Consider the following 23,642-nt stretch of genomic DNA (forward strand, 5'->3'; position numbering starts at 1 on the left):
TGGGATGAACTTTTATGTGACCTCTATTTAGATTTCTATTAAATTCTTAACCAACTCTTGTTGATTACCTTTTCTAATTGTGGTAGACGTAAAGAAGCATACTTTTTTGGAACTATAAAATGTATGCCAGAGTATATCAATTATGAAAATCACCTTTCTTTTTCCTTGTACTGTAGGGGTTATTAATTAGTATTAAATATTTCAACATTTAATTAGAAATTAACATTAAAATTGAGTTTAAGCGGTCATAAAAATATTTTAATTATAATATATCTTATATATGTTTTTGTTTGTACCTACTTATAACTCTACTTTTATGTAATGAGAAAAAATAAACATATACCATTACTTTATCTGTTTTTTTTCATCAGCAAAGAATGAAATTAAATTTAAAGGGTTACTCTAACCCTTATACAAAAATCAACCCTATACAAGTTGATGCACTAGTTAGACACATAGATCACCAAAGCTAAAACAGAGACTACCTACAAAATCAGGTCCCCGTCAATCAATTTTCTAGTATCAGATTAAGCAGGGAACAATATATGTAGAGCACCAAGAGAAGGAAAGCAAATATCCCTCTCTTTACACCTAGCAACTGATAATGTTAATTTTTACCATTATCCAAGCTATATTTCATTAGCAAAATCATCTCTTCCAAAGCTTTTAACCTACTTAATCCTCAATTTTAACTTACCTTTGTAAATAAATACATTTTGGGTTACATTTATCTAAATATACCACTAATCCCCATTTTTTGTGTCCTTTTTGTAGATGGGAAGCTTTGTCCAAAAATCCAGATTAATGAGTGACCCGAAATAGCAAGGAGAAGAAGGAAAATGTCAACAGGAAGCGCCTGGCGACACGAAGCAAGCGCCAGGCGGAACAGACCGCCAGTCAAGCGCCAACCAAGCGCCAGACAGGCGCCTCTGTTACGAACCGCCTGGCGGTAACTGGACACCGCCGGGCGGTAGCGGCAAGACTTGCCCCCTGTTTGGTGGCTTGCGCCTGGCGGTGAGACCCTTCCGCCAGGCGCCTGTTTTCGCTGATGTGTCAAGTGACCCTTTTTCTTCTGTTTTCGCGGAAGGAAACTTATCTTGGACATTTTGGAGCTCGAACAACACGTCTTGGAGCGCTTGGAGGTCTGCTAGGGCTTGTGGGAACAGCTCCATCTTCCTCTTTGTGTCTCCTCCCTCTTCCATTTCCATTTTGTAAGCTTGAGCTCTCCATGACAATGGAGAGCTAAACCCATTTTTGTTGGGGTTAGATGTAGCCACTGAACTCTTATGTATTTTCGAATGGTTTGAATATATATATGCTTCTTCCATTGATTTCTAGTATCTTTGTTTATGCATTTAAAGCTTGCTTTGTTATACCCATTCATTGCATGATATTTGGGTCATTAGGTATTGGAAAATATCTCTTGAAACCTTGAATTGGAACAAGATACCTAATGGAACTTGTATCTAGGAATGGAACTTGACTCATTAGTTGTCTTAAACCCTAATTTGTAAAGCGGGTTTGTTTATTTAGAGATTCAAGGAATTGACTCTAAATAAGGAAACCTAGGCTCATTCAACTAAGGGATTAGAGTTTGAGTAAACTTGTGGGTTGACATTAGTAATTAATGGAGAAGAGTTTTATTGCTTAATTTACATGAGAGTGAAGTAGGTGAAGTCTAACTCCAACAATATCAATCCATTGCATTTCTAGCCTTTACCATTTTCTAGAGTCTTCAAATATCCAAGTTCAATTTTAATTGTTTATGAAATATTAACTTTCTTGCATATAAAAACCCAAATCTTGAATATATTCATTAGTTTAAATTAATCACTAATTACACAATTATTTAGTATACACGAGTCTCTTGGGAAACGATATTTCGGTCTTACCGGTTACTACTTGCGCGACTTGGTACACTTGCCAAAGTCATAACAGCAACTCCTGAAAAAAAAAACGAAAGTCATATTCTAAATAGCTATCCTAATATTCCTACTTCACTAGCAATGGCTACAAGTTGCAATTGAACAAAATACATAAATCACTTCGTCTCTGCTGTGAATACAAGTTTTTGCTGTGAGTATCTATCAATTATGCCATCCTCCAGCCCCTCAACCAATACTTCTCCCGTCCCTCCCATGCATAGATTGTCATCCATGTATTACAGAACACAATGTATAGAATGGAAATCGAGAGTAAAGAGCCCACTGTGTGCATTGTGTGCATTGTAGGATTACAATGGTGTAAGCCTTCATGAAAATCATCCTAGTTTATCCAGATGTTTGGGTTTATGGTAGTGTGCAACAACCTCTACCATATAGATTGTAATATGTTATGCCTCTCCATTTCTCCATCAATCATCATCACCAAGGTCTTTATTTTGTTGAGATAGAATTTTGATACTAAGCACTCCAACATCCATACCTGCATAAGAGCATAACCACTCTAGACTAAAGAGTTTGAGAAAAGGTTAGATATTTCCAAAACTATATAATTTTCATAACCCTGCTCTATAATAGTCATAACCTTTTTTATGTTTGCTATTGTACACCTTTTATGGTCCTCTCACCTAAGGTACTAATCTTTGGCTCATCCCGACTATATTACTTTAACAACGTTCTTATACATTGGACATGACATAGGCACCAATCAGAGTATGAAAAATTCATATGTGAGCTTTTACATTTTAGCCACACCCATACTCTCAATTGAGTCATGCAAAAGATTTCTTCAGCATTAACCTTTGCATCCCTAAACACTACATTCCTATGCTTCCATAGGCTCCAAATTAAAGCTATCCAAACCCCGCACCAAATCATGTTCTCTTTGTGGTTAAGTTCCATTAGGTGGAAATGTTGAAAGTGTTCACTAGTCTGGTTCTGATGTACATTCATGATCCCTACCCATCTATCATACACGTTCCACACTTTTAGCGCCACTTTACACACATAAAGAATAAATGCCTAATTGTTTCCTCCTTCTCACCACACATAGGGCACATGTCATTTCCAAGTATTATTCCCTTACATTTTAGTTTATTCTTTGTGACCAAACTCTCTACCATAACTCGCCAGGCACAAACTTGCGCAGAGGGGGTAGCTTTAACCTGCCACAATTTCTTGAACATATATTCATAATCAGTATTCCAATTACCCTCCAATTTTTTGTATACAGATTTCATCGTATACTTTTTATCCTCTTCATGTACCCATACCCATGTATCCTCTTTTTCCTTGTCTAATGAGATCCTTTCAATATCCTACAAAAAAAGTCATTACTTGTAGGTTTTCCTGTTCAAACCATTCTCTCCTCCAAAGTAGTTCCCACCCCCAATTATTATCCTTTCACTTTCCATATTGTATTCCCTGTTTTATAACTGTATTTGAGTATAATCTAGGGTACATCTCCTTGAGTGACCTATTTACAATCCAAATATCTTCTCAAAACTTTATCCTATTACCTGAATATGACACTTTCCTCAAACCATTAAGTTTTTCATTTATAGCTAAAACACCGCAACAAAAATATACAAAAGTACTATGTTCCATTTTTAGCCGTTTTACTGCTTCAACATTATCCAAATGCAATACGGAGTGGTCCTTCCCTTTCCTGGAATGCACACAGTTAATGTAAAACTATCGAAGTTTTAAAAAGTTAGAAAATAATTTACATAGTTTTTTGATAAAAAAAAAGTTTGATTTAGTTCAATCTTTAGTACCTCTTAGTAGATTTGTCATTGGATGCAGACGAACATGTCGCCATTGATGGTTGAGTTATAGTTTTGCAGCAGCAGATATTTTCATTGGGTGGTTATAATCAGCATGAAAAATATCAGTTTCTGCAATAAATTTTCAAACTGTATAAAATTATGAGTATAATTATTATTATTACTAGTATAAACACAGGCATTATCGCGCTTCTGTATATGCACTTTTTAATTATGCGTGTTGTTATATTAGTAGGTGATAATATTGTAATGTTATTAAGTTGATATATAAATTAAAATTATATTTATTAGAAATGAAGTGAAATATATAATAACATATGAAAGAATAATTATTAATAAATAAAGACGAAGAGAAGGAGCAAAGACATCCGATTTTATAAAAATCTTGTAAAAATAACGGTCAATTTTTAAAAATTTAATAAATTATTATATTTAAAGGTTAAAATGGGTATTTTGAAATGTGGACACAAAAAGGGGAATCTCCTTTATATATTGTTATAGATTATTAATCTTTAGAATTAAATATAAATTTGGTCACTTAATTTTTAATAAAATTATAATTAGTTTAGTTTTAAAATTTTAAATCAATTTAGTCTTTAATTTTTAAAAACTTGTAGATTTACTTTTTTAATTAAATTTGTTAATATTATTTATCATTTTAAATATGTTTTATATTTAATATAAAAATGAAAATATATAAAATGATGTAAATAATTTAAATATTATTATAAAATTTATGCATTTTTATAATTAGAGAATTAAATTAGATGAAAATTAAAAAAAAAACTAATTCTAATATAGTAAAAATTAAGAGAAAAAAAATCGTAATCTTGATATGATGTACCATCAAACTTTAATAATTTTAATTATATATATTTATATATTCTTTAATTTGAATAACATAATCATTATATTTTCTATTACATTTTTAATTTTTATAATTTACACATAATTCATTCTAATAGAACGAAATATATTTCTTACTTTTATAAAATAATTATAAAAAATAAAAACAAAAATATCTAATAATTCTGTCAAGACGCATCATAAAAATATCTGTTAGATGTTAGATATTTCCTTAGAAACAAGACTAACGCATTGTTAGTTTAGATACTTGACATATTGCAACAACTACATCTTTATGTGTTAGCCTGAAACAAAGTTGCAGAGTGTTTTAGTTTATTGTATTAGATTCAGTTTTTATCTTCCTCCCTCTCATGCATCAATATATATGTACGTAAGAAGACATTATTTCTGAATGATATATACCTGTGCAGAAGCAGCATTTCTTGTTTTTTTCTGGATCTCTCCAAGAACATTGGATAACACCATACTTGTTCTGATGTGGCTCGCAAAAGTGATCCATACTAATGTATCAAATCATCCATTACCAGTGTTTGGTGTTACAGATACTGTCTTAAGTTTGTCACAGATACAACATAAATCAATAAAATAGATGGATTCTGACAGAGCGAACAAGAAGAACTGTCATGAAAAACATGAAAATAAGAAACCAAAACCTATGTGAGAGTGGTTTGATACACTAGAATGGATCACCATGGCGTATCACATGATTGTGCAGAGACTGAAAGGCATAGAAATAAAGGCATATCTAATGATATTGAATTAGTGGCTGTGGCTTGTGATAGCTCTGCACTGCACTATTTATAGATGGATTGAATGAAAGATGAGATTTGAATTTAGATTCGGTGGCGTAATAGTACAATTATTGTGTCCTGGATGAGTTTTTACTCACTTCAACAACCATTCATCCACCGATAAGATATGTGGTGGGTGGAGACGCACGTACAACTACTTATTACGTATCTCTACATTCTCACGCTATTACTCCTTTAGTTTAGGAAGTAATACCTTTTAGATTCCCACACCCACCACGCCTATTCATGTGCCTCTTCCACTCTCATTTTCTATTACTTTTTTTTTTCTTTAGGAATTCTAAAATATTATCATACAACCCTCTCCAAAATATGCTTTTTATAGTTGCTAAATCTAAATGTCTACAAAATGAAATAATTAGAAGTTGATTTTTCTACTATAAAACCTAAATATTAGATAATTTATATATATATATATATATATATATATATATAATTTTCCAATAATAGAAAAAGATCTTTTTCAAATGGTATATATAGTTTATTTTCCCAATCTTCTGTTATTTGTCCAACATAATTTATAATTTATTTAGGTATTATTACACTTACAAGTGACATGTGGTACTATTTGTGCTACGTGACAGAATACTCTTACGTCTAATTGTCAAATGTCATTCTTTTCAAAATTGATAGAGAAACTAAATTAAGATCAAGATAATGACATTTGCCACTAACACTGACATGTGGCATTATCTTGCCAAGTGGCATTAATAGTGTTACGTGTCAGACTAGAGACCTACAGAGACAACAAATTCTTTTATAAAAAAAAAGTATATTATAGTAAATAAATTTTATTTATACAATTATAGTGACAAAATTACAGTATAATAACGAGTTAGAAAATAAAAAATAATTATATAAAATATATCAAAATAGTATTCTACATGATAAAAATAAACAAATAAAAATATTAAAAAATTTATTAAATTTGTGTTTTAGAAATAATTTGAGAGACTATTAAATGAAATCACACAAAGAAAAACAAATGTATGATTAAGAATATGATAAGATGAAAAATACCTTAGAAATCTAAATAAATTTTCAAATATCAACGTAGTCAATGATTGAAAAATAATGAAAATTGTTTTAGCGAAACAAGAGTTTTTTAAATAAAACAAAAATTAATAATAAAAGAATGAAAAAGATAATATTTTTTTATATTACCTGATAAATGAAATGTTTATGCTATTTAACAGTTAAATTGAGAGTGTTAAATATTCTCATGTAAAAAGAAAATATACAATACGTAAAAATATTAAAAAAGTATAAAAATATTCAAATGTGAGACATAAAAAATATTAAATTGATATACATCATTTGAACATAATATTGCATAAAGGTTATGATAAGATGAAAAATATATTGGAAATACAAATGCATTTCATGACAAACCAAATGATTAGAAGATATAAAAGATAGAAAGTTTATAGTAATATATATATATATATATATATATATATATATATATATATATATATATATATATTAATAATTTAAACAGAAATAAAGATATGACGATGACAAATATTATGACGGGTATGAAGATGAGACAAATATATACATCCCCATATCCAATTAAAAAAAGTCAGAAATTCCCACATCTAATGAATACTAAAATTCCTTATCAAAACAGGAATAAGTTCAAACAATACCGTTACACGAATTTATTTCCTATCTCTAATCCCAAACATAGATACTTCAAATTTTAATGCAGAAAACTTTCCTTGATTATAGAAAATTTTCCTTAACATGAAAGAATAAGAATCGGGGATTAGTGCACAGTGACGGACTTATGTATTGACAGAGGGGAGCCACGGCTCCCCCATTTTTTTTAGAATTTATTTTATATATATATATATATATATATATATTTATTTATTTATTTTTTTAAATTATATTTATATATTATTTATATTAAATTTATATTATGGAAATTATAATAAAAGATAAAATAAAAAATTTAATGGAGACATTAATTTATAAAAGATATTAGAATTTTTTTTGGCTATAGCATTTTTTCACCGTGTAAATTATCATGAAAATGTGTGAGGAGAAATAAATATAAAGAGATAGATTGAAAAAAAAGAGATTAGGGAACATATAGATTGAGATGAAGTAATTCTCGTATGATCTCTCACACATCAAGTTTAGTATTTTATTATGATTTATGTACCTTGAATTTATGAATCTTTTTAGGATGTTTCTCCAAATTAAGTTTATCTCAAATTAGTATAAACTTAATTATGATTTTAGGGATTCTTTTATGAAATTGGTATGAATCCTAATTATACTTTTTCCTAAATTATTATAACCCTTAATTATGAAATTTATGGATTTTGTGTTTTCGGCTGCCTATGGTAATTTTTTTTTAAGTTTTAAATTTATACCTTGTTGCTTATTTAATTAAAGTGGTATAAGTTTTGTTATGTCTTGCATTGTGATAACTGTGACTTTTGAATATAAATTTTATTTTTTTCTAAATAGGTGAGATGTGATAAATTTATATTAGAAAAATTATGATAAAGAGTAAAAAAATTAATTCTTTTTTAAAAAAAGAGGTTTGTGATAAAGATGAAAAAACTGCATATATGTTAACTAAACTTTTCATGAGAACCAAGAATTTAAGATAATGAAAATCAAATCTCTAAAGTTCCTAGAGTTATATATAATGAATTTAAAAATTCATTAGAACGCGGTCCGGAAAAAACGTCTTCAAATTTGACAATACCCATCAAATCAAATTGATAAGATACAAAGGGTTGATCTAAAATGATATTCATGGTTAGTATCATGATATAATAACATGATATAATAACAAATAATAGTCATATTTTTTTGAATTATACTATTATGCGTGTTTGTTTTAAGCAGAAGAAATGAAAAAAAAAATCTAACTACAAAAATTTATATATAACAAATTTAATTTGACACCCCTAAATTTTTTCTCCTAGTACCGCCTATGTTAGTGCAAAAAACATGCAAACCTGACGGCAGATATATACAACAGACGATAGAGAGGGTAAAACTACCAATGAAATATATCAACATTAAAAAATAAAATAGTGAGTTTTATTCATTGTTTGCTTCTACCACCGAAGAAAACTCTTTTCTTCTCAAATTGTTGTACGTATTAGCCTTTTTTTTTTCTTGCGTGCCTTTTACTTCACGTTTTATTTTAACAAAAGGGTTAAAAAAAATTGAATGGGCTTTTCAAGCTTTAAAATTTTAAAACTTTTGTCTTGTCTTTCTATTTTTTCTCTACCCGATGATTTCTTCATGCATCTTATGAAGCATTGAAAACAAAAATCTAAATTCTCCATGTTTTGGATTTTTAGATAGTAAAATCTTAAATGATATCCTTAAAACATATTTTTGAATTCTAAATTATGCAAAATATATATATATATATATATATATATATATATATATATATATATTTGCAAAATGTTTTGGATTCACACACATTGTTACACTTTCCATAAGTATGAGAATGGTAAAAGGAGTTACGGGTTTTTTTTTCCATCATCGGCAAATTTGTGTCTTTAATTACGGTAATAAACAGATTTAAAAAAAAATACGAAATTAGACAAATCGTGTTGTTTCACATGTTTTTTTATGAAAAAATCATTTATCGTCATGACATTTTTCTTAATTTTAGAGAGTCAAACGCTCAAATGAAGAAATCGTGTTGGAAGTATACGTTTTTAGACCTGAAATAGTGTGGGGAGAAGACATTTTTGTTTTGTAATCAATTACAATGTGTTGTAATCGATTACTGATATGTATTTTGCGATTCTGGGTTCTTGTAATCGATTACACATATTTAGTAATCGATTACAAGGAACTACTCCCTAATATAAGGTGAAAAATGATGAAAAAATGGTAAAAAAGTATGTGCGAAATGAGTGTAATTTTATTCTTTAACTAATATAGTTTTTATTCTCTTTCTATTATTAAGTTGTTTATCTGCTATTTTTAGTATCTTATGTTATGCTCTAATCATGGGATAACATGATCTCGTATCAGGGTGGATGTAGTTAAATATTTTTCACACCAGTATAAACAGTTTTTATTTTTTTTTATAGATTTTTTACTTTGAAATATTTGTTAATAATTTAATTAAAGAATTAAAAATAATGTTTTTAATTTCTTCTATAGTATTTAAAAAAATTTGTTATTTTTTTTAATTTTATGTGAAAATAGTTTTTATTTTGAAATTTTAAGATAATTTTATTTTAAATGTTTACTAAATTTATTTTTTTAACAAAAAAAAAATATGTATTTTTATTTTTAATATATTAATAAAATTAAATAAAAAAATTATTATTAAAATCATATAATACTATTTACTTAATAATTTGATAAGTACATTAAAATTAAAATATACATATTTATTTATTTAAATAAATAATTTTTAGTAATAAACTGAACTAAAAGTTTCAAAATATATTCATATAGGAAATCAAAAATATTATTTATAGTTTATTAACAAATATTTCAAAGTAAAAAATCTATAAAAGAAATATATGATCACTATAAAATTTTAAGAAAATATACTTTTTTTGAAAAATATTTTAGAAAAATACTTTATGATTACAACATAAGTTTATAAAATAAATTTGAAAGAAAATATATGGGTTCAATGAGCACAGCTTCACCTATTTAGATTTTTTCTTTTTAAAATGCCTATATCAATATTTTTGTTAAGAAATTACACCATTTCAATAAAAAAAAATGTCAATTCTTATTTGTTGTAATCGATTATTAAATAGGTATGATCGATTACAGAAGCCAAAATCACAAATACATATCAGTAATCGATTACAATACATTATAATTGATTACAAAGCAAAAACATAATCTTTCTACATGATTTTAAGTCTAAAAACGTGTGTTCCAATACGATTCCTTCATCTCTAAAATAAAATAAAAAAACGTCATCAGGGTAGACGATTTTTTCATAAAAAACGTGTGGGGTCATCATAATTTACCTACTTTCGTAATTTTTTTAAAATCTGTTTATTACGGTAATTAAAAACGCAACTTTACCTATGATGAGAAAAAAAACTTACGAAATTAATGGGGTTTAACCTTTAAAAGTTGGATCACACATAAGTTGGAAGATAATTTATTTCTTCCCTAAGTTATCCTTTGTAACTATACAATTCAATTCCATATATATGACACACAAAGTGTAAGCGCTAGTATTAGTTTTAGTTCCCAAAATTATGGACTTTTAAAAATACAGCGAGTAAAATTACAATTAAGTGAGATAATATTTTATCGGACCAATAGCTTTTGAGCACTTGACAGTGTAAGGAAACATGATAAAAGATTTAGGACTAGCATGTGATTGCAAAGATGATGGGTGATAATGTAGGTCGATCCGATTAATTTAGATCTGATCTGTATTTTGTCTGTAAAATACGAGTCGAATTGACCTATCTCGTATTTTCAATGCTAAACAAGTTTGATTCGTCCCGCATAAATATGAGTGTATGGGCCAACTTGTTTTTTTTTTTTTAATTTTTATGATAAAATTTTTAATATTCAATAAATTGAGAAACTTTAATAAATTCATAAAATTAAGTAAAAATTTTGGAGAGTTGGATGTATTAGGAATTCAAGTATGAGTCTAAGTCACACATTGGCTAGAAATGAAAAAGTAGAACACTATATAAGAATAAAGACCCATCAACTTATTAATTAAGGTTTGGTTTTGGGTTAAAAATGATGTCTATGTCTTATGTAGTTGAACTTAAATCTTATTGATGTTTGATATATATAAATATAAATTTTTTATTTTTTTACTGCTGGCGAGCGGGCAACCCGTGTGGACCGCAAGCTATGCAAAACAGACTTTAACGAACCTAGCAAGTTCAATGGACTAACTCTTTCGATTCTGGTGCTTTGTTCACTCCTTTTAGTAACAATATTCTTATGAAGAATCTTCTAACACCTCCAGTAGGATTAGTTTTTCTATTTCTTTTTAATGTCAAATGATTAAAAGAAAAATGATGTCTTTTCTATGCAAACCCAAGTTTCTGACTTAGTGTTGCACCTGATATGGTTCTATCTAGTGATTTTTCGATCTTTGTATGTATATACCGATTTGGTATCTTGTACCACTTACTCATAATGGTTCGAATCCAAGTGTAATTTAAATTTTACATTGAATAAAAAAAAATTTACATACTCATAATATATATATATATATATATATATATATATATATATATATATATATATTATAATAAATAAAAACACTGATTAAACTATACAAGTAAAAAAATACTACAAACAAATATTCGAATAATAATTGATTTAATAATAAAAAATAATTACTTATTATAGTTATCAATTTAAAAATTAATTTACAAATTATAAATTATTGATAATTAGATAGTTTCAAATATTTATAATTAGTCTTATAATAACTAAATATTAGTTTTTAAATCAATTATTAATGTTAATTACAAAGATTTTTTTAATGAAAAAGTGAGGAACTTGAAGTTACTTAGCAAAGCTGTTTCTAAAAGTGATGAACTTGAATGTAAGAGAACAGGAGCACTGTTTCTAAAACAAATAAACTATGAATTGGTGCATTTACGTGTTGAGCTGAGGAGTCTCCACGAGAAAGGAAAAAAAAGGAACCGAAACATGGTCTCTACGCGTCGAGCAGAGGAGCCTCCACGATGTGCATCTTGTCCACGTGTAAACTATGGAAGAATGCTATATATATTAGGCTTAAAGATACTATTCATCTTACAAGCCTGCCACACAAGGGCTTTCTGCAATCAACAAAAGAAGAGAGAAACCAAAGCAAAATCCGGGTAAAGTTTCAAGTATCGTTTCTTCTTTAATGCTCAATTTTACATATTACGAAGAGAAAATGGTTAGAATGTAGATTGAGGACTTCGATATTATGGCAATCCAAGTTCTTTAAATTACACAAGCGTAGAGGATTCAATTTATTTTTCTGTCACAATTTTTATAAGCCATTGAAACTCAGTTTTTTTTTTTTTTGGGTTCAAATAGTATTGGTGATTATGTTTGTATGCTGTCTTATGACTAGAATAAGAATAATTCATGCTCTTAGCCTATAACAAAATCTCTCAATTATGGCCAGACGATCAATAAGACGAAACGTAGAACATACTTTCATGTTACGTGTTTGTAATTTGGTTCATTGAGTTCACCAATTTTCTCAGTTATATTAGAATATATTAAACTAAAAGTGTGAGCAGCAATAGAAACACACTATTAGAATAATTTTATTTATTGGTTTCTTTATTCCAAGTACACACCATTTGAGATCCATAGCTAGCCACACACTGAAGAAGGGAAAAAACACATATACTACTTATATATGCCTATTGCTTACACCATCACTAACAGCTTGCTATTGATAGGTTTTAGACCCTCTAAGTATCTCTAAGATTTGTTCAGCTTTAAAGTGTCAACAAACCTACCCTTTGTGATATCATTGCAGGAAATGAAGTCCAGAAATTCCCTGAAGCAGAACTCTTTGTAGGACTTAGGATGCTGGTCATCAACAAGTTCCATTGCAGGACCCATCTTTGTGTCCATTGCAAAACTGTGAAGACTCACAATGGAAAACCTCTTCTCATCCCCATTAACCGTTGCTCGGTGAATCACACTCTTGTATTGTCCATTGCTCATAACTTCCATTTGGTCACCCAACTGCACCACAAGCGCTCCTTCAACGAAAGGCACGGCCATCCAGTTGTTGTTTTTGTCCTTGATTTCTAGGCCTGAACGGGTTTGGAGCAGCACAGTTATGGACCCGTAATCAGAGTGAGGGTGGATGCCTAAGGTGAGTCCAGGTTCCGGACATGCAGGGTAGCAATTCACTGCAAGTGTTTGCGACCCTCCATTGATTTCTTCATGTAAGTAACTGCGGTTTAATCCTAGGCTTTCAAAAATCATTTCCAGCAGTTGATTTTGTAGAATCTGCACAGCTTTCACGTACTTTCCCATGCTCTCCCTGCAACACAAGTTGCGTGTATATTTTATATATGCTTGCAGAGAAGCTTTCATTATGGCTAGTAAAATTGTCACGGAGATTTCGAAACTTCGTTATAGTAATACCTGTAATTTGAGGGATTTGAAGGCCACATGTGAATCCAATCTGATATTGGATGAGAGTAGTGTTTGATGAAATCTCTCCAGCAGTAAACTTCATCCCTAGCTTGATTAAGGCTTGTTCCGTACCTCACAGGTTTGTGAACATCTTCAGAAAACAAACGCATCTTTTCATCACTAGGAAGGTTGAAGAACTCTGTTGAGACTTTTAGGGCTTCATCCATCACTGATTGATCAATCCCATGGTTAATAACCTACAAAAAAGTCTCATGTAAATACATAACATAGTATAACATAAATGTGTGTTTGAGCAGGTGCTATATATACATATATATACCTGGAAGCATCCTATCTCTTTGCAGGCAATTCGAATTTCATTGATGGTTGATTTAGAAACAAGAGATTGATCACGCAAAGTAGACAAATCTATAATGGGAAGAGTGGTGGATATTGGAAGATGAGGGCTAGGTCGTTGTGAAGGTGGAAGAACATAACGTTGAGGTATAGAAGACACTCCAAGCTGGTCAAGACTAACAGCACTGGTAAATGAAGAAGCACCATTTCCCCGTTGCTCCATTGTTTCTCTTCCCAAATGTTACCTTCGATGGTGTTGATTTGAGACAGAGCCAGTCACAAATATATTTATAAGCGTCCTAGTGCATATGTCGCATTCATGATCGTCCTCTATCTGTATTTCTTTAGGTTGTTCACTTACATTGTACATGCAAGAAAGTACAAAAAATTGTTTTTCGTTCGGAAGTGAGTGTGGATTTAATGGTAGTAAGCCCTAGATTTGAGTGACGATGAGAGTTGAAGTCAAAAGGAAAGAAAAAAAGAGAGCAAAGTGATGAAGGAATTTTTATGGAGTTAATGCTGGTGGAAAAAAAAAAGGTGGCTTGGCCTATTTGGTCTTTTTTTTGTTGGATAAATTTTTGGGACTTTTTGCATGGAGATTGTTTTGACTTTGGTTATATTCAGCAGTTCAGCAGCTGCCACGTGTGCGTGTAGCTATAATCAATAGTTTATTTGATTATGAATGCGTTCCTCATATATACGTATATGTCCTCGAAATTATCGAAGCACCGATCATTCTTCACAGTTCCTTCCCCCATTTGGATAAGAAACTGGTCATGAACAACGTATCTAATGCTACAACTAGGAACAACGTGGGACTAAAATAACAATTTGTTGTTGCGGCTGTTTTCAATATTGTTTTCATTTTTCTCAGGTGCATGAATTTGTTGGTTTGGTACTATTCTTTTCTGCTAAGTTTAATACATATGCTGCTAGTAATTTTCATAGAATAAATATTTATTTATTTTAAGTTAATTTCATCAACATTCTCATATTTTAATTTCAATTTCAAATCCAAATATTGCATTAATGGTATATATTTCTAATTACGAACTCATCCATTAATGGTATATATTGTCTCACCATATTTAAGAATTTGTACTTTTTTATTTTTTATTTTATCTCAACTAGTACTTTACTAAAGGACTTAATTTCTTTTACATGTTAACTCTCATTTTTTCTATTTTATGTATACTTTTTTGTAAGATAATGACCAATTTTCAATTACTAAAAAACAAAATATTACTTTTATAACTTTATATAGAATATTACTAAAAATAAGCTGCAATTATAACATACTTACCATATTTTTTCATGTTTTATTTAACCTTGTTCACTTTTATTTTTGAAAGAAACTACACATTGAGATCTCTCTTTCCACAGCCACTGTATATTTTTTTTTCAAGAAAAGAAAAACAGTCGCTCAACCCATTTTTTCAAAACTGAAAATTCTACCATCCACACTGAGTGGAGAAGAGTGACATCACCTGCCATTAAATTGTGACGTATATAAGACTAAAACTCTATGCTACAAAATACAACATTTTTCCCAAATCGATAGTTTAATATTCTGAACTGAATACTTTAAAGGTTTCATAGGATAAGATCTGAACTATCTAATTGTGCTTTTGTTTCGGACTCAATGGGTTTAAATTTCTATGAGGGGTGTAAGTTTTGTGCAATTGTTCTCTTTTTTAAGTATCGTTGCTAACAAATTTTCTCCTTTTTTTTTTTAAATTTTTTAAATTTTATTGTTCTTCTTAATTAGCGTAATATTTTTCTTGAACATGTAGTATACAGGAAGGGAATGGTCGAAAATGGAATAAGGAAACATCAATGTTCTTTAGCAAGTGACATTAATTTCTTTACCTCCGTTTAAAGTTGATGTTAGAAGAAAAAAATAGCGTGAAAAGAGCTTCAGATATTGCGGCTTGGATTAAATGAAAGAGTGGAAAATACATATAAAAATGAGAAAGTGAGACATCGAAACTTTTCATAAAAGATAACAGAAATATACAAAAGAAAAATAAGGAGGCATGTTATTTTATTTATTTATTTTTCAATTTTTTTTTGCTACGAAACATGTTTTTATTTTTTTTTTTTGTTTTTTGTTTTAAATTGTGGTTGGTAACATATTTTTTTCTTCAATTTTTTTATATTTTTTAATTATTTTTGTTGATTTCTTTGAAAAAGTATATGTTTTTTTTTGTATTTTTAATTTTTATAAGTTTAGATATTTTAATTAGGCATTTATTTATAAAATATATTTAGATGAATTTATTTAAAAAATAGTTAAATAAAATGTTCTAATTTTTATTTATCTAATAAGTTTTCTCTTTATATTTAATAAGACATGTTCTCTTTTACTAGTGATAATAACTATTATTTTTATTATAAAAATTTCATGGTTAATAGGACAATTTATTATGATAAATGAATTATACCTCTCTCGTAATAAGTTATCATTGATTTCTCTCTTTCTATTAATGAACATCGATAAGAAGCTTAAATTCATGATGTTTTTTATATATTGAAAAAGTTGAAGGCATTAATTAAAAGAGGCTTACCTAAAAATAGGAGATAAAAAAAGGGACTACAAGTATAGTGAATTACTAGTGCTCAATCTTCTTAGCCCCATGTTATCTAAAAGTCAAAATATCCATAAAATATCTAGTGGAAAAAAAATAGTCAGTTAATTCAGAGATTAATTTTTATTCAAACCAATAAGTTGTACAAATGCACGATCGGTTTCACCAACCATATCGCATAAAGTTTTGTGACAAGGTGATCACTGCAAATCATTTTCTAACCCCTTATTATATATATGAACCAGAAAATCTAGCTTTTCTAGTAACTTTATACATGACTTATTTCGATGACAAAACAAACTGATCTTACAACATAAGATAAAGGACAAATGGTGTACAACGAAGAAAACAAGAAAAGCAGAAATTTGTTGCTGTTCAATATTGCTTTAGAGGAGTTGTCCAAGTCTAATCATGGGTAACTCAGCTGGTAATGAAGATTTCCCCATCATCAGCGTTTTGGACACTTGATCCATTGTTGGGCGAGAACTTGGATTCTCACTCAAGCAAGAAAATGCCAAGTTTGAAACTAAAATGACATCCCCGACAACTGATTCATGAGGATGAGAAGGTCTTTGGTCTATCACATCAACTAGTAGCAAATTATGAGTTATTGCTGCTGAAGATGAAGATAACAACGAAGAAATCAGATCCCCCGGGTGTTTCCCCATGATGATTTCTAGACAAAGCACTCCAAAACTGAACACATCACATTTCTCAGTCACTTCCATAGTTTGGGCAAACTCTACAATGAATGAAAATCTTGAGTTAAACATAAACAGATGCATAAGATTTTTTATAAGCTGCAAGTTCACATAAGATATTGTAAATTAATTGAAATATGAAAGTTTCTATCAATATTTCTAAGAACGAGGAAAGGTGGTGTCTCACCTGGAGCTGCATACCCTAAGGTGCCTTCAAACGTTGTCCAAGAGCAACCAGGCTTTAGAATCTTAGCTGTTCCAAAATCAGTGACACGAGCTTCCTCGTACTGTGAATCCAGAAGAACATTCTTGCTCGATATGTCACGATGGATTATTGGAGGTGAGCAATCATGATGCATGTAGGACAAAGCATTGGCCACACCTTTAACCACATTCACCCTCTTTTCCCAATCAAATGCAAATGCTTTTTTCTCATTGCTTAGCATTTGATCCAAGCTACCCCCTTCCATGAACTTGTAAACCAAGAATGTGAATCGTGGATGTGAGCAAAACCCGCAGAGCTTTACAATATTACGGTGCCTGATTTCGGTCAAAGCTTGAATTTCATTCTCAAAAGCTTTAAAATTAGGCTTCTCTCCGTCTGCTTCTAGATGAAGTTTCTTCACCGCATAGACCTCACCTGAGGGGAACTCAACCCTGTAAACATTTGCCTGACCTCCGACCCCTATGAGATATTTGTCATTAAAATTGTTCGTAGCTTCAATGATAGTTTCAAACATAATTTTTCCATCACGACTCCAAACGGAAAACACTTCTTCAGACAGTGCATTTTCTGATGCTTCTTTCCTTTTAGCTTCGGCTTCTTTCTTCCTTGCTTTTCGACAAAGAATATACATTGAAACACCCACCCCACACAATACTAACGCAAGTGCACCCAACATGAGAATTAATATCAGAACAACGCCCTTGCGCTTCTTTTCATTGCGGTTGGTTGGGCAAAGCATCAACCCAGTGACGTTCCCACACAAACCTGTGTTATTTTTCAATGATTCAATGGAAGACCTAAGAAAGGCTCGATTTTTGGGAAGTGGCCCTTCTAACCGATTGTATGATATGTTGACAGAAACCAAATTTGACATGCCGTCAAAACTGGACGGAATACTTCCAGAAAGATTGTTGCGAGAGAGATTCAAACAGTTCAGTTTAATCACCGCTCCAAGTTGTCTTGGTATTGTTCCAGTCAACAAATTCCCACTAAGATCAAGATATTCAAGAGGCTGAAGTTGTCGAAACTCCAACGGGATATTTCCGTTTATTTTATTATTGCTCAAAGTCAAGTTTCGTAACTTAGGCAACTCTACAACTTCTACTGGTATTGTTCCACTCAACTGGTTATCTCCAAGATCCAATTGTTCAAGAATTTGCAGTGACCCAATTTCTTTGGGAATGTCTCCTGAAAGATGGTTGTGGCTAATCTTGAGTTCAATTAGCGATTTCGTATTCCCTAATTCCTTTGGAATGTTTCCCTTCAAGTGGTTAGAAGAAAGGTGAAGCTTGCCAAGTTTGGTTGCCTCAGCAAGTTCGACTGGTATACCACCAGAAATGTTATTGTTGGATATCTTTAAGGTATCAAGATCAGGACACTTCCCCCAGTTTGGTGAAATTTGGCCGTAAAACTTGTTGTCGCTCAAATCAATGTATTCCAAATTTGGATATACACCAAAATCTTGTGATATATCTCCTTCCAATTGGTTCCCTTCCAACCTGAGTCTACTAAGACTAGCACAGTTCTTCAAGCTTATTGGAACTGGACCGGTGAAACGGTTGTGGTGAGCACTAAGGGAGCTTAGGGACCCTGCAGAGCAAATTTGAGGTGGTAAATGGCCTGTGAAATCATTCTCAGCAAGTAACACGAAATACCATTTATTATTGTTATTCAAGATTTGTGAAATACTGCCATTAAGTTTATTGACGGACAATGCTAAGTAGGTTAGCCTTTTCAAATTTCCAATTGTGGCAGGGATTGTTCCTGAGAGATTGTTGCTTTCGAGACCAAGCATTTCCAAATTGATCAAATTTCCTATAGAGGGAGGAATTGATCCAGAAAAATTGTTGAAGCTTAAAAGCAAATAGGTAAGCTTTGTCAGCTTTCCAATCGTGGAAGGAATGGGACCGGAAAGTTGGTTGTAATCAAGTCCAAGTTCATCTAAATTGGCCAAATTTTCTATGGAAGCAGGGATTGATCCAGAATGGTTATTGCCATAAAGGTTGAGTACTGTCAACTTGGACATGTTCCATAAGGAGGATGGGATTGGCCCATGTAGGTGGGAGTTGTTAGAAATGTAAAGTTGACTTAAATTGCTCATGTTACCTATTGTTTCAGGGATAGTACCAGAGAGAGAGTTTTCTGACAAATCCATGAACCCAAGGTTTGTCAACATTCCAATTTCTTGAGGAATGGAACCGAAAATTTGATTATTTGTAATAGCTAGATACTCTAACTTGTGCAACTTTCCAATCTCTGATGGAATGTGGCCAGAAAAACTGTTGAAGCCTAAATCTAGATATGACAAGTTGGACAAGTTTGCTATGGAATTAGGAATCTCTCCACTTAGTTCACATTGAAATAGATCAAGGCCTTGTAAACTCCTTAGTGTCCACACTTGCTGAGGGATGGAACCATTGAAGTAATTTGTAGAAAGATTCAAAACATTTAGTGTGGACATGTTACCAATTTGTGGTGGAATGGTCCCATAAAAGGAGTTGTTATAGATATTTAGGATGAGTAGGTTAGGGAAAGCTGAGAAGTTGAGGGTGTGAAGGGTACCTATGAGACCATAATTTGCAAGATCTATGGTGGAGATGGAGTTGGAGTTGTTACAATGAATTCCTTCCCATTTGCATGGTGTAACAACTTTCCATGTTGACAAGATATCTTGGCTGGTTGTGTCAAGGCTTTGTTTCCACTTTAACAGTGCATTGGCTTCACTGTTCTCAGCTACATCTACAGTTTCATCAACAATAGTGACTGAGGTGGCAGTAGAGGCCAAATAAAGGATTTGGCAGAAACAAGCAAGTTGTGATAGAATCTTTATGGATACCATGGTTCAGGAGTTTTAGGATTAAGAAGAGAATAAGAGAATATGTATATTCTTGTAAGAGAAAGGTGTATTGTGGTGAGGATAAAGGTTGGAGCTAGTACATGGTTATAAAGGAGAGTTAGGAAGTAGTGTGCACTTGTCACTTGACTAGATTTTCAAAAGTCTAGCACTGAACCATTGAAAATTTATGAAGGGGCTTTCTTAAAGGCAACAAAGTTTATCCAAAAGTTGTGTTGTTGCTTCATCTTATTAATTAGTGAGTATTTCTTGTTACAGAGGTATACCATGTAGAGAATTGCAACATAACGACAAGAACAACACCAAACTTTTTTACATAAAAGTGAAGTCATTTATCACAGTTCGTGATCCTTAGCTACCACCATTTCGCCATTTTCTGTTGAGACATCATTTTGCTGACATACATAAAATTCAGGATGAATCTTTTACTCCTGAGACCATTGTAATTTGTACTCCAATTTATCCAACCTTAGCAATCATAGGAAAAGGTCCAAACACTGTGTTGTAACTTTTCAATATATGATAATAACATTTTTCCCTGCATGATTATTTGTATTTGTTCATTTGTCTCCTCTCCTTCTGCTATGATTCATGATTTCTATTATAATCATCCACCTCCAAAATCATCCACCAGCGAAGGCAAATAGCTTTGTTGTATAAACCGATCGAAAATATTTATGATCAGACACAACTCTTAACTCTCACTTCTAATGTAACATTTATTTATATCTTATTTATCGTATTCATTTTTATCTAATATAAAACCTTGAATTTATTTTAAATTCTTAATAAAATTAATCTTATTTATTTTATTATATATAAATTTTAACTCACTTTAAATTTCTAACCTGAAGATAATATAAAATTTGACATGTAACCGCTCCAACATATGATATTCTAGCAAGACTTTAGAGCAATAATCAATCTAGATTGGTACTTATAAAATGATAAAAGGAGGTAAAGTAGTGGAATCAGAAAAGGCAACAGAGATAGACTTTGAAATCCACACCGTCGTCTACCTAATCTCTCTCTGTTTGGAGAGTTCAATAATTACAATACAGATAATGAATGATTATTGGATATACTATGGAACATCTTTTATGCTTTTAGACCTTAAATGACTATAAAGTTAATAAAGTAGTGATTTGAATATAGAAATTTGATAATCTTCAACTTCTTTGTTTTCATGAATGTTTATTATACAAAAGATCGGGAACATATGGTCACTTATGATAAGGTTAAATATGTTTTTTTCTTTAAGTTTTTTATATTAGTTTCTTATCAAAAATTTTGATAAATTTAGTCATTTATTTTAGAAATGTGTGGATTTAATCATTTTAATCAAATTTTGTTAAGTTTATTTGAAGTTTCAAACGTGTTTCATGATAATATTTGAATTAACATTTAAGCGAAAATGGATCAAACGGTGTAAACAATTCAAATACTATCATGAAATACACTTGAATCATTAGATAAACTTAACAAAATCTAGTTAAAATGACTAAATTTATAAATTTTTAAAGATAAAAGACTAAATTGGTAAAAAATTAAAAAAAAAATCAATTCTAAATTTCACAGAAATTTGAGGAATCAAAAACATATTTAACCCCTTAATATATGCCAATATATTTTACCAACTTAAGTTAAGAAATAGTGAGTTTTGAAGCCATTGAAGCTCATTTAAATAGGGAATATACTGCTTCCTTATGCCAGCAAAGTCAAAAAGCAACTTTTTGGTGAAACGAAAAATCAACTTAAAGTGAAGCATTGAGCTTATTTGTCTGATTAATTTAACAATGGTAAAAAGATGATTAGATATTAAACTTTTGCTTAAGCAACTTGCTTTTAATTAGTGACCAAAATTAATAGTCTAGCATGAAAAGAAATATTGAGCAACAACTGGAAAGTGTATCTTCTGGACAATTCTCCTCAATGATTACTTCTGTAAGATAACTACCAACTATTAATTTTATTCCTTCATTATTGAGTTCATTACTAGGCCTGATATAACTTAAATATATATTTGGTCTCTATTTTTTTTTTGTTTTTATTCAATTTAGTCCATATTTTTGTTTTGTGTTCAATTAGGTGTTCATTTTAATTTGGTCCTTTTCATTAACGGTATTTAAATAGTTAACGTTTTTGAATACTACATACCATGTGTCAGTTCCTGGTTTTTTTATTCTTTTTAAATTTTTTAAATTTTTTAATTTTTTTTAATTTTTTTTTAATTTTTTATAATTTCAAAAAAATTGTTCACGTGTCGAGTCACAATTGTACCACGTGTCAATGCTAGCACCATGTATCAGTTTGTGGTTGTATTATTTCTCTTTGTTCATTTTAGTCCCGATATTCCTTATTTTTGTTCAATTCCCTATATTCGTTATTTTTGTTTAATTTAATCCCAAATTTTGTTACAATAGAACCATTTAATTTTTAAAATTGACAATATTATTAGTTATTTTTTAAATTCAATTATATATTATTATATTTAATTATAAATTGAATATAATTCTTAGATTTATTTCTTAAAAAGAATAATTATTAAAATATTATTAAAATGTAATTATTAAAATTTTAAAAATATATATTAACATTTTTAAAATTCACATTTACATTTTAAATATTTAATATTTTTATTGCATTTTAGATATTGAAATCTAAAATATTTTATATTTAAATGTTAATTTTACAAATATTAGTTTACTTTTCTAAAATATTTTGAATATTTAAAATATTTTTATATATCAATTAAATATTAAATTTAATAATTTATAATTGAATTTAAAAAATAATAAATTCAAATGTCAATTTTAGAAAAAATATTAATATAATTTGTATAAAAGATATTAAATTTAGTGTCAATTTGAAAGGGACAAAATTGATTTATTTAACAAAAAATAAGACTAAATTAAACAAAAATAACAAATATAGGGACTAAATTGAACAAAAAAAATAATACTACCACAAACTGACACGTGACACTAGCATTGACACTAGCATTGACACGTGGTACAATTGTGACTTGACACATGGACAAATTTTTTAAAATTAAAATAAATAAAAATAAATTTTAAAAATATTTAAAAAATTTAAAAAAACCAGGAGCTGACATGTGGCGTGCAATGTTCAAAAACGTTAACTATTTAAACACCGTTAGTAAAAATGACCAAATTGACCATAATTTGACAAAAATAAAGACCTAATTGAACACAAAATGAAAATAGGGACCAAATGTATATTTAAGCCTAATTATAACCAAACTTATATGACTTTCTGATTTCAATATAAGTCCTTATTCAATTATTTTATTTCTTTTTATGTTTTCTGTTTGTATAAGTAATTATTATCTACGTGCTCATATGCAAATTAATTTATTGAAAAATACTTTTAAACCAAAATACAAAAAA

General features: G+C 29.9%; 2 protein-coding genes and 2 long non-coding RNA genes across 6 annotated transcripts; 1 reads left to right on the forward strand and 3 right to left on the reverse strand.

Annotated features, from left to right (window-relative positions):
- Positions 1–340: 340 nt before the first annotated feature.
- Positions 341–5,573, reverse strand: LOC146885995 (uncharacterized). Of its 2 annotated transcripts, none has more exons than XR_014995181.1 (2): positions 4,997–5,573; positions 341–3,838 (listed from the first exon to the last, which is right to left on the reverse strand). It is a non-coding gene; the product is annotated as an uncharacterized LOC146885995 (long non-coding RNA). The 2 variants fall into 2 exon arrangements; XR_014995182.1 differs by having other exon boundaries at positions 341–3,856.
- Positions 5,574–12,172: 6,599 nt separating this feature from the next.
- On the forward strand, positions 12,173–14,559 carry LOC114185102 (uncharacterized). Its single transcript, XR_003604747.2, has 2 exons — positions 12,173–12,236; positions 12,896–14,559. It is a non-coding gene; the product is annotated as an uncharacterized LOC114185102 (long non-coding RNA).
- On the reverse strand, positions 12,667–14,086 carry LOC146885996 (flavanone 3-dioxygenase 3-like). The gene is made up of 3 exons (XM_085673012.1): positions 13,847–14,086; positions 13,516–13,763; positions 12,667–13,411 (listed from the first exon to the last, which is right to left on the reverse strand). Exons 1-3 carry the CDS (start codon positions 14,084–14,086, stop codon positions 12,838–12,840), a joined length of 1,062 nt encoding a protein of 353 aa, XP_085529138.1. The 3' UTR covers positions 12,667–12,837.
- A 2,011-nt stretch (positions 14,560–16,570) lies between the features above and the next one.
- On the reverse strand, positions 16,571–20,397 carry LOC114185095 (uncharacterized). 2 transcript variants are annotated; one of them, XM_028072606.2, is made up of 3 exons: positions 19,941–20,391; positions 17,340–18,968; positions 16,574–17,193 (listed from the first exon to the last, which is right to left on the reverse strand). In XM_028072606.2, the coding sequence occupies exons 1-3, from the start codon at positions 20,215–20,217 to the stop codon at positions 16,838–16,840; spliced, it is 2,262 nt and encodes a 753-aa protein (XP_027928407.1). In that variant the 5' UTR covers positions 20,218–20,391; the 3' UTR covers positions 16,574–16,837. The 2 variants fall into 2 exon arrangements, with proteins under 2 accessions (XP_027928406.1, XP_027928407.1); XM_028072605.2 differs by having other exon boundaries at positions 16,571–17,193; positions 17,340–20,397.
- Positions 20,398–23,642: the final 3,245 nt, after the last annotated feature.

Source organism: Vigna unguiculata, chromosome 5 (genome assembly GCF_037176805.1).
Source record: "Vigna unguiculata cultivar grain cowpea cultivar isolate G323 ecotype 2 chromosome 5, ASM3717680v1, whole genome shotgun sequence".
NCBI lineage: Eukaryota > Viridiplantae > Streptophyta > Magnoliopsida > Fabales > Fabaceae > Vigna > Vigna unguiculata.

Coding starts and splice junctions, on each gene's coding strand:
- LOC146885996 (XM_085673012.1), bottom strand. CDS start 14,086: ATGGAGCAACGGGGAAATGGTGCTTCTTCATTTACCAGTGCTGTTAGT. Junction 13,764..13,846: donor AAGAGATAGGATGCTTCCAG/GTATATATATGT, acceptor ACTTTTTTGTAG/GTTATTAACCATGGGATTGA. Junction 13,412..13,515: donor TCAAATCCCTCAAATTACAG/GTATTACTATAA, acceptor CTTGTGTTGCAG/GGAGAGCATGGGAAAGTACG.
- LOC114185095 (XM_028072605.2), bottom strand. CDS start 20,217: ATGGTATCCATAAAGATTCTATCACAACTTGCTTGTTTCTGCCAAATC. Junction 17,194..17,339: donor CTTAGGGTATGCAGCTCCAG/GTGAGACACCAC, acceptor CATTCATTGTAG/AGTTTGCCCAAACTATGGAA.